Source organism: Tiliqua scincoides, chromosome 4 (assembly GCF_035046505.1).
Source record: "Tiliqua scincoides isolate rTilSci1 chromosome 4, rTilSci1.hap2, whole genome shotgun sequence".
Taxonomy (NCBI): domain Eukaryota; kingdom Metazoa; phylum Chordata; class Lepidosauria; order Squamata; family Scincidae; genus Tiliqua; species Tiliqua scincoides.
In genome coordinates this window covers 89396582-89408219 of record NC_089824.1, presented here as the reverse complement: position 1 = coordinate 89408219, position 11638 = coordinate 89396582, and the positions used below count along the sequence as shown (strand labels likewise).

The 11638-nt window shown below is 42.8% G+C and overlaps 1 protein-coding gene across 1 annotated transcript in view; it reads right to left on the bottom strand.

Annotated features, from left to right (window-relative positions):
- Positions 1-1129: 1129 nt before the first annotated feature.
- LOC136649229 (cadherin-10) overlaps positions 1130-11638 on the bottom strand; it is a 78913-nt gene continuing 68404 nt past the window's right edge. The window contains exons 8-11 of the mRNA XM_066625692.1: positions 11098-11219; positions 7579-7687; positions 5951-6202; positions 1130-1623 (exon numbers count right to left, since the gene is read on the bottom strand). Of these exons, the coding sequence (XP_066481789.1) occupies positions 1130-1623; positions 5951-6202; positions 7579-7687; positions 11098-11219 (977 nt within the window). The remainder of the gene's footprint in view (positions 1624-5950; positions 6203-7578; positions 7688-11097; positions 11220-11638) is intronic.

The window sequence follows — 11638 nt, the reverse complement described above, 5'->3', positions numbered from 1 at the left end:
GCAAGCAACATTATAGTTATAAAAACTGGTTTATTTCTTAAAAATAAATACAAAAATATAAATATAAAACATTGGCAGATAGAATCTGATGAAATGAAGTTGCACAAAGTTTTTTTTCTTTTTCTTTTTTTAAACCAGCTGCATATCACATTAACACCACGTGTACATTTTCAGGGAAATTTTTTAATGTACAGAATAGGGACATACCATTCCCCCCCCCCCTTGGGCCAGAGTCCTCAAAAAAGTGCACAGATGTTCTGTGCATGCACTTGATTTTATTTTTCCCAAGAGCCTCTTTTCAGAAACTGCATGGGCACAGTTGCCAGACTAGAGTTGCCACTGGAATTTAATTAGAGTTGCCACTGGAATTTCATCTCCAAAGGAATTCAAAGCAAATGTGGACAGATCTCCTCAGGTGAATTGCGTGAATTTTAAAAGGGAAAATAAAATGTATGTACCAGCGTCACTTCCCTTTTAAAAAAAAACTCACCCTAACCCCCAAATAACTTTGTTAACTTAGAAAACCCAATAGGTTTTGAGCACTAGGTTATTCCCTCAATGAAAGTCAATTTTGTCAGAGAGAGAAAATTCCATTTTCTCAACATATGGATTTTTGGGGGAGGGGCTCTCTCTGTGCCAGAGTTTAAAGAAGATCTTGGGGGGCCCTCTGTGCAGTTTCTGAGAATTTTTTCCTAAGAAAAATGGGGGTGTGCATGTGGAACATGCATGCATGACCCTTCAGGGAATCTGGTCTGAATCTTTTAGAAAGCTGCACTTGCAAGTGTAGAATATGTATTGAACAGAAGTAACTTGTACCTCTGATTGCTTGAGACATTATGCACCTGCTCAGTCATAGTGCATCCTTTATTTAATAAAATGGACAGCACTGAATTTCAATAGCTTTGGCTTTTGGAAGGGGGTTAAATAAAATGCTGTATATATTCAATGTGACATTCTACGAGAAAGAATAAACGACATAAATGAGCAAATCCCAAACAAAAGGAGAAAGAAAAACCATTGTGCTGAGTGGCAGGAGAATGTTCCTGAACATCAAATATTGTCACGTGGAGAAGGTGTCTGTAAAGTTACTTCCTCTCAAAGAAACGAAAACCGTATATTCTACTGTAGGTTAAGAAGTGTCTTTATCACTTTCGCCTCCACCATACATCTCAGCAAGCTTATTAAACCGTGGGCCCCATTCCTTGAGGTAATCATAGTTTTGGTCTCCTTCAGTCGTGCCAGACTCTAAAGAACTCAAGGATTCAGCTATTGAATCATTTCCTTCGTAGGCGTAGGTTGCGAGGGAGTCATATGGTGGTGCAGAGGGGTCATTATCATGCTCTTTTAGCCTTTGGTTAATGAAATCTCGGACATCCGTATTATCTGCAGCAGAAGGAGTCCTCCGTGGTATAAATAACGTTTCAGGTATAATATCTCGGCGAAGTTTCTTATCTTCAATTGCTGCAGGATTCCTCAGTGTGCCAATATCAAAAGCCTGAGTATCTTCTTCTCCACCACCTTCATCATTATAACTCACTATGTTGTCTCTGATGTCCTCTTTAGACAGGATCAGAGGCTCTTTCTTTCGCTGTCTCTTTAGAGCAGCAAACAACACCACTATAACTTGGAAAAAAAGAAAGAACAAATTTAAATAAGAAACAGTTTGCAATGCTAGAAAATTTGACTAAATGCATTTTTTATTTTATTAATTCAATGCACGATTTTAAATGTCTTCTGTCTGACTTTGCTCCTTAATGCACATGGCCTCCTATCTAGTACTAATACACTGATGGCCCAATTCTATAATGACCTTACTCTGATGAAACTAGTGTTCTGGCAGCGTAAGGTCTTTTATGCTCTCACAAAAGGAGGCATGGCGAATCACAGAACTGGGCAATGGCAGTGTGCCAGAGGTTCATATCCCCCAACACCAGTCAGTGCAGGAAGCAAAAAGGAAACAAAGAGGGGTGGAATGGGGTGGGGAGGGGGAGGAACAGGGAGGAGATGGGGCAGAATGGGGGCAGAATGAGGCCTGGAAGGGGGTAGCAAAGGCACTGCTGATATGCTAAATCACTGGTAAATCACTGAAGCAGACTCATTCCAGCGCTGGAGGCTTTGGGCACAAACCTAACCAGGTCTATTCAGAAGTAAGTCCTGTTTTGTTCAATGGGGCTTTGTTCAATGGCCACACTCTCAGGGACGTGTGGTTAGGATTGTAGCCTTACTCTTGTTAAGGGAACAAATGTTCCTGTACATGGAGAAGACACCCAAGACTGCTCCCTGCAGTGCATGATTCAGTGCCACTGCTGCTTCAGTGGGGGAGGGAAAGATAGGATTGGACTACCCATTGATCAAATATATTATTACTGAACCTATAAATCTGGCAGTAGTGGGCTGAAGGATGCCTGTCAGAGATGTCAAGTAAGACACATAGAATTCTCTTGTTGAGACAGACCAAGGTGTTTACCTAGCTCAGTATTTTGTTTTCAACAGATGCTCCTAGAAGCTTGCAGATACGACACGATGATAAGGTCCAAGCCGCTGCTGTTTGTCTGTACCACTGGAGGTATACTGCATGCCTAAACGTACAAATTTCATTTTGCTATCATGGCTACTAGTAGTTGATAGATCTATCCTCTGTGAATTCATCCCATCCAACATTCCAGCACTGATGCAGTTGTGCCAACAGGGCATGCACTGCATCCTGCAATGAGGGGACAATCATGGAGGCCTCAGGGCTTTATTGTTGCTGCTTTGGTGCTGGAAAGTTGGATAGGATTGGGACCTAATCCTCTTTAAAGCCATCAGAGTTAGTGTCCATCACCACATCTTGTGGCAGTAAGAGCCCAATCCTATGCACATCTACTCAGAATTAATTCCCATTATAGTCAATGGGACTTACTCCCAGGAAAGTGTGTTTAGAATTGCAACCTAAGAACCCAATCCTATCCAATTTTTCCAGTACTGGTGTAACTATGCCAGTGAGGTATGTGCTGCATCCTGTGGTGGGGAAGCAATCACAGAGAGCTCCTCAAGGTAAGGGAACATTTACTCCCTTATTTTGGGGCTGCATTGAGGCTGCACCGATACTGGAAAGTTGGATAGGATTGGGCCCTAAATCCCTTAAGTGATTTCTGCACTCTGTGAATGTTCCTTTCCTTTTGAATTGACCTGAACTTACTGCAAGTATACACTAGCCAAATGTTGAAGACAAAACACCCAAACCCACTTTATTTTTTGTAAAAAGGTACTAGAGAATACAAAAAAAAAACCAAAAAACTGATGCCTTCTTTGTTCTTTTGTTTTGGAATGTACTTGTTAATATCATTTCAGTCCTTGACAGCTATTCCTTGACATCTGGACTCCCATATAGTTTCCCTCAGATCTACTTGCTGAAGAGGGAACTATGCTTCACTTAGGGAAAAAAGTGACAGCAAAACTAATTGGAAATCTGCAGTAAAAATACATTAAATTGACCTCATTATCCCTTTCAGGGGTATAATTTACTCTTTTCCATTCTGTATTGTCTGAGAAAGGTGGGTAAGCAGAACAAATATTCATAATTTTGGCTGAAAGGTGCTCCCAGCAGTTTATTTTAAGGTACAAAATAATGATATTTTTTAAGAAGTTGATGTCTAACAGAGCGATAATTCCACTCCAGCTTGTTATCCCAGTCCAAGCAAACCTCAGTGACTGAGGGTCGATTCACATCTTTCATTCTTAGGTGTTAAAAATCTGGCATTTTCAGAATACAGAATAGTATGGCAATTGTTCGTTTTTTCTTGTGGGTGCTATTTTCATGAAATAAAAATATTGTAAATCTTGTTTTTCTTGTAAATCATCTTGGGCCAGATGAGACAACACTCCACCCTTCCCTTGTAAATGCACTAGGGTTCGGAATACGTATCTTCCCCCTTTCTGTTGTACTATCATCTAATTATCTGGGGAGGCGGTTCATCTGAATTGCCCCTCACTGTGTGGTTGAAGGGAGATTTGGACTAACCTCTTCTGCTAAAGTTAGGTGTTGGTGGGACACATAATTGCCGCCCTTTCCCACATACTTAGAAGGGTAGTTCATAGTAACATCTAAAACCAGGGTTTAGCAAACTGTGGGTTGTGACCCACTTGGTGGGTCGCAATCTGATTGTTGGTGGGTCACGAAGCTGCAAACTGACAAACCGACAGCAGACAAGGAAAATGCACTGAGCTCTATGGAAAGTTAAACTGAGCCACATTACATGTTTACTCAAGAGTAGATAAACGTGCCTTGGTTCACTGCAAAGGGCAGGTGGAGAGGAATCAAATACTATGAGAATGGTCCCAATCCAATGAATGCAGCTCCCCCAAAACAGCCTAGAAGGAAGTCTCTCTCTCCAAGCTCACAAATGTATTGCCCTCTATTGGCTTGGGCCCCTCCCCACCTCCCCACACTGGTGTTCTGCTCTCCCCTGTTGCCCACCCAGGGGAAAGCAAAACAAAGCTTCATGTTAGCATTTACCAATGAGAAAACAACCATGCCTTGGCTTGTGTGGAAGGTCAGTCAAAGGGAAGTGCAAGGCTACTAGACTGGTCCCAATTCAATGAATGTGGAACATGGAACTCAACAGGTGCTCCAGAAGGCACAGTCATAGTAAAAAGAGGCTTAATCTGGTAAGACTTTTAATTTTTTTTAGTCTTGTAAAGCTAGGTGGGTCCCGATAGTTTGATAATTTTAAAAAGTGGGTTCCAATGCTACAAGGTTTGGGAACCACTGCTTTAATGGAAAGGGGTGTTGTCTTTTCTAGATTTCCCCCCTCACCTACCACATAGTGGAGCCTCATTTCCTCTCCTCCTCTGAGATTTTTATGCTGTTTAGACAGAAGCTTTGAGGGAAGCTTTGAATCTCAGTCCAGCCCAAACTAAAAACATGCTGGATTTAAAATTGATTTTCTCCCAAATCACACTGAACTGGCTTAAAAATAATAACTTAAAACTGAACTTGGCACTGGGTAGGGCTGAAATTTCATGGTGTTTTTTGGAACGGGTGGTTGAGGTTTCTCCAGGCAGGGTGCAGAGATAATTCACTTGTTGGAACAGGGCTGGCTTTCCTATCTCATCTCCCCTTATTTAATTATTAGTTTTACTTTAAGTATTTATAATTATTCATTTTAATTTATTTGTAGCCTGCCTATTTAGGGAAAATGGCACAATTTCAGTGCTTGCCGTGGGCCATTTCAGTACTTGATGCACTCTCAGGAAAGCAGTTCCTGCTTGATTATGTCATTTCCAGTCATGCCACCACTTCCAGGTTAATCACATAACTTCCAGTGGGTCCTGGACAGATTTTCACTCTAAAAAGTGGGTCCAGGTGCTAAAAGTTTGAGAACCACTGATCTAAACCAACCCCATGTGCGAAATTAATGTGTTAAAAACAAATGTGTGAGTGATCATCAGGTTTTAAGTGAAGCAACTTGGTCAGTGCAAGGTCATCGTTAAGGCCGGGAAACGCATGTGCTGGGACATTCACGAAGAAGGTAGGTTCAAAACCTACGATAATCTTGAATAATATTTGATTATGGTTAAGGAGGTGCCAGTAAGCGCCAGAATGAAGAACCTGAAGAATATAAGCAATTGCCGCTTATATGATGATTTAAAAAATCATCTGTATTCTGATGGAGGGTTGCAGTGTAGCAACTTGTAACCTCGAAATGTGCTGAAAGGGACGCACCGCCTCCTTCCGCAGAGGTTGCTCACCAGAGGACCATATTGCACGATAATGATTTATCTGATTTCAATGACAGGCAGGATTTAGACGTCATCACTCGAGCAGCATTTGACTTAGGATGTGCGGAAACAAGTACAGGAGATGCTATATTTGTAAAAACAGGAACAGGGTGTAGCTTGGCAGGGCCTCGCATCTCTTGACAACATTTCATTTAGTAAATGATGTGTTGGTTTCCTTGTAACTTACCTAGCAGAATAATGATGCAGAGCAGAATGGCAATGAGCGCTCCAGTGCTCAGGCCAGCAGGAAGGAGCAAAGCTTCGGCATTACAGGACTGCATGTTTCCCCGGTTGTCGCAGGCACACACTCTGATTGTCAGTGTGCCAGTGCTGCTTTGGATGGGGTAGTCATTGTCTGATATCACGACTGGCAGGAGGTAAGTACTTATTTCATGCCGGCTAAAGCCATTCCTTCTAGTCAGAATCCGGGCAGTGTTATCTAGACCAGTTAGTCAGAAACAGGGCATACATTAGAACCAAGACACCAATTCATACATTCAGTACTGTACTAAAGAAACTCACACGGCCCAATCCTATCCTCCACCATTGATGACAATGCAGGTGTGCTGACAGAGCATGCGCTACATCCCATGGTGACGGGGATGACCAAAATGCCAACAAATGATAAGCAAAAACCCTTTGGGGGGGGTAGGCCTTCTGGTGGTCTGTGGATCTTCCTGGACCTATGCCAGCTACCATAAGTCCGAGCAGAGAAAGGGGGCAGGGCAAGTTGAGAAATGAGGGATAGGATTCTGGTGCAAGTTGCTGCAACTAGGATCCACCCCTTCCAATCCACCCCCTTCCCACTCCAAAACTCCCCCTGCTTTCCCCCTCCCTGCCCACAACATGCCCCCACCAACATGCTTCTGCTGTCACACTGTACTTCTGACCATTTGCAGTATTTGCAGTGGCCCAGAAGCGTACAATGATGGACCAGCATTAGCGCCACCGCAAAGGGCCTTGCACTGCCAAAGCATGAGTTCTGGTAGCACAAGGCCCAGGCAGGACTGGGCTGTTACTAGAATTGCCACTGAAAATTCCCCTGAAGCAAAGTTGAGAATTTCTTAGGCAAAACATTAGAGACTTTTCAGGAGAACCTAAAACACATTCAGTAAGACAACTGAAACTTCTGAGAAGGATTCTACACATTCCTAGGCTGTCACTGGACTTTACCTAGGCAGGAGGGAGGAGTTTTATGGTGGGGGGTGGGTGCATGGTCAGCATTTCCAGAAGTGGGGAATGGAAGAAGGGGCCAGACCCCTAACCCTGTTCCTGTGTAGCCTGGGACAGTCTCAGTCTGCTTGGATTTGTGCCACCTCCTGAGGTGGTGCAGATTCGAGTAGCCCCATTGGGATTGCAGTGGCTTTCAGTGGGATAAGGGGAAAACTTTCCCCTTGCCCCTGGTTGAGCCTCTAGCTGCCTGAAACTTGCCCTGGATACAGCACAGACCTGCTGTCCTGCCTGTTCCAGTGCAAGTCATTATTAGGCTATAAGGGTGATCCCTTTTACATTCTCCACCATCTGTGATTAAAAAGTTATTTCTGATTGGGAAATAAATGGTTGTCTGAATCTACTGTATGGCATGTCACAAAAGTTAGAAAGATAATTTCACCATGAATACTGTACAATTATGCAACAGACCAGAAACCACTGTTGGAACCTTCAGTTCCATAATTTTATTTCCAAAATGTCTACTCAACCTTTCTGGATTAAGTCACTCAAGGTGGTTAATGCAACTAATTAAAATAATAAAAAACAATATAGGATGCTTATGGAATAACATATCTCACATCCTCAGCTGCCCAGGCATTATACCTTCATTATCCTGGACTGTGAAATTTGGATTAACAGCAGCTAAACTGAAGAAAAACTTTTGTCCTCCAAGGGGATCGTCCTTATCCACCGCACTTATGGTCTGTATTAACTGCAAGGAAGGGTAAAGAGAAACAAGCTGACATTTGTGAATCTTTGATGGGTTCAAGAAATGTGAGTGGTCTCCAGGGACGCATACAGAAAGCATTCATCTTTATTGTGGTCATAATGCAACATGCATTATGTGTTTATTGTGTTCTTTATAGTGTTCATAATGCAACACAATTTCTGTATGAATGTAGTCAGATAAATACCACATTATTGACTTACTTTGCGTTGTGCATTTCACAGATCAGGGATAGACAACTAGAAGCCCAAATCTGATCTCCAAAGACTTTGCACGGGGCTCTGAACCCTGTGATCAGCCCACACAATATGCCCACATCTGTACAATTAGGCACCCCATCCGTTTTATCCAAAACAGAGACACTCTCCCCTCATCCGCAGTACAAACAGCAAGACAGTCAGAGGCAGATTCCAACCTCCTTTTATTATGGTCCTTAGCTGCTCACTTCTGTGCACAAGGCAAGATATGGATAAATAGCACTGAGCAGCAGAAGTGCCTAAAGAAGGTTCCCTGCCTGCCACACCCTCTCTTGCCAATCACGCAAGGAGAGAGAAGGTTAAAGAATCCCTTGCCACTCACTTGGCTTATGTGAGCGTGCTTCAATCAGCCTTTCATGTTACTAGCCCCTTCAGTTCTTGTTCAGTTCTTGATATAGCCACTGCTAAAGGTCAGTTGCCAGCAAGCCAAACTAAAAGCTGCTTTATACTAACAGATCCTTGTTCAGGCACACAGCTTACAGCCTGTTTATAGCTTGATTTTACGTATCCATATTGACTGCCATGGCATAAACTGTAGTCTGTGTTTAGACCAGGGGTCTCCAAACCCCGGCCTGGGGGCCAGATGCAGCCCACGGAGAGCCTCTATCTGGCCCACGGCCAGTCTCTGATCCCCTGAGAGCCTCTGGCCCAGTTGACCAAACACAACCAGAGTTGTGCTTGTGGGGTGGGGGAATGGGGGTCCATTTAAGTGTGTGCGCTTTATTTCTTGGGCTGTGTTGGTGCTTGGAGAAGTCCTGGACATTTGAGCCCATTCATTCATTCATTTCAGTCATTCATTTAAGTTCCATCTCTAATGTATTTAAATTTTATATTTCATTTTTTTTTCTGGCCCTCAACACCATGCCAGATATTTGATGCAGCCCTTTGGCCAAAAAGTTTGGAGACCCCTGGTTTAGACTATATGGGAAAGGATGAAAAGATGAAAAGGTAGTCAAATCTACCCTATCTGTCCATCTCCCTTCTCTGCTTCCTGCAGGGATTGGCTGCTAAATGTCCCATGCACTAATACTTACTGCATGCCTGAGCTCTGGCTCTTCTCAAATTGGTCCCTGTCAACATCTGGACTGGGTTTGTTCTGATTTCAAGACACTGATTTCCTCTCACTGGGGACACTGGGACTTTCATTGTATGCCAAATCCTATGAATCACATTTTTCGGCATCACAGCCCAGAGGATGCAGGTGCTTAGTAAAGCTTGAAATGACAAGTGTTTAAAGATTAAAACTAGTGAAGGTCATCTCCAATCTTTTTTTTTGTACACACTGTGAAATGTGAAATATTAACATTTAAGTAGAATTGTTGTTTCCTGTGTTGATTTTTTTCTCCCTTTTGCTTAACATTTGAATAGGAATTGACATATTCAGATTGATGTGAGTACTCTGCACCTACCCCAAATTTGGCTCTGTATCTCAACATAGCAACCCATCCTGGAAAGCTTGTTATGGTCAGGATGAGTCCCTTCTGTGAGTGATCCTTTAGAGCAGCTATGCTTTGTATAGCCAACTCACAGCCCAATCCTATCCACACTTTCCTGGGAGTAAGCCCCATTGACTGTAATGGGACTTACTTCTGGGTAGACATGCATAGGATTGGGCTGCCACTGTTTCTATATGCTGAGTGACTATTGTTATTAAACAATTGGATGGCTCTGTGTACCAAGGTATGCTTACCAAAGGCACAGAATCCCTTTGCATTAAAAAAAAAAAAAAGATGACTGCTTGACTTGTGCTTGATAACACTGCTATAATTACTATGCAGTATATAAAAAAGTAATTGCTTTTCTTGCCATTCACTCTTGAATACAGCCAAAACCAGTCCTTTTAACAAAGCTGAGAATCTTGTCTTTCCCTTTCCATCACTGAAATCTGAAATGGGGCTTCTGGAGTTGACAACCTGAGCTGGAGACTTTAAAGACAATGGACAAGCAAAGGCATATTTCCAGTGTGAAGGAGCAATGGGGTGAGGGAAAGAGTAACCACTGCAAAGGGATGCAGCACTGAAGTTTTCTTTAGATCCTTCATTCTTTCTCTCTGACATCAGTCCAACACAAACAAGCTCAAGCTGTTCTGCCTTCTAAATCTGACAAACTTAAAAAAAAACACACACAAAACACACACACACATCTCTTATTTGCGAAATCATGAAGGAAATATGTGAAAAGTCTTCTGTTGTGTTGAAAAAGCAGTGAGGAGTACCATTTGAAGCTGAGGGTTAGCAGAAGGGGGTGTGAGGCTCTTGCCATTTATCCTCTCAAAGCTGCCCTCCCCAAGGTGCTTTTCCCCCTACAGGGTGAAAACCACCTTAGAGGATGGCACAATTTTGAGCACAAAGAACATCAGGAAAATAAAAGGTCAAACCTATCCCTCCTCTTCTCTGGCTTGCAGCCTCTGACGTTGCTTACACCCTCAGAGTCACAACTGAGAGCTTCAACAAGCCCTAATGGCAGACACTTTGTGACTCTTGATGAGAAAGTAATTTCACACTGATCAAAGCACAGTTCAAAGCATCTCTTAAAGAGGCAAAGCAAAACAAAATGTTTGCCATTCCGATACCAACTCCTTTTGTGCTGGTGTGTGATTTGCCTACAGAAAGGCTTTTGAGATTAACTGTTATTTGCATAAAGACAGAATGCCGACAGTGATGCTTTGGAACACCATCCATGTCGAGTCAAAGCACAATCGCGTTCTGTAGCAAAGGATGCTCTTAAAAAATAAATCAAATTTGATTACAAATTACTGTTTGCAACTTATAGAGTGTTCCTCCATGAAGGCAGCATGGAATGCAATTAAGAGATTGTCTTTTAAGACATTTCCAAGAAAACAACCACACAGAAATGTTGGAGAAAAAAAGCTTCGAGTTTTAAGAGCACAAAGCCCTTTCTGGGGAACTACAAAAAAGTCATTTGGTAATTTACATGTTGATGTACTTGGGAAGCGTTACTTTCCAAGGCTGATTTGCTGGCAGCCATCTTCCTCTCTTTTCATGTTACATTTCCCAAGCGGCTCTCAAAAGCAATCTTTCACTCTTAAGGAATAGACTCATAATTGTGAACGAATGACTTGGTGCCTGTTTCCGTAACAAAACGGAAGAGCTGTGAGCATTCGCATCAATGACTTACTTGACCTGCTCTTGCATTCTCACACACAAACGTATCATAGAACACCGCAAACTGTGGGGCATTGTCATTGACATCCAAAATTCGAACATAAACAGGAACACGAGTCGTCTCTTTGGGGTTGTCTATCAAAAGGGGAGAGGAGGAAACAGCAATTATATTTTATAAGTATTATCATTTCTACAAGAACCAAACCATGAGGCCCAACATAACTTTAAAAAAAGTTTAGCGCTGTTTAGGCTCATCAGAGCCCTTTGCATAGCCCTCCATCCCTCACTCACAGGGCAAGGGTGGGAGAATGCAGGCTGCCCATTGGCTGGCCCTGTTGCTGGGGTATGTGTGGCTCAGCTGAGGTCTGGGGCAGGCACACACTCACCTCAGTTTGGAGCAGATTTTCGAGCCCCTACCACCCACCCTCTGCACAATCTGAATGTTTGTCCTTTTGGGAACAGGGCAGGAATTTTTTGCTGTCAACTTGATTGGCCTTGGTTGGCAGATTTTTTTTTTTCCCCGCCTATCCCAGACTGGCATCTGTGGCTCGTTT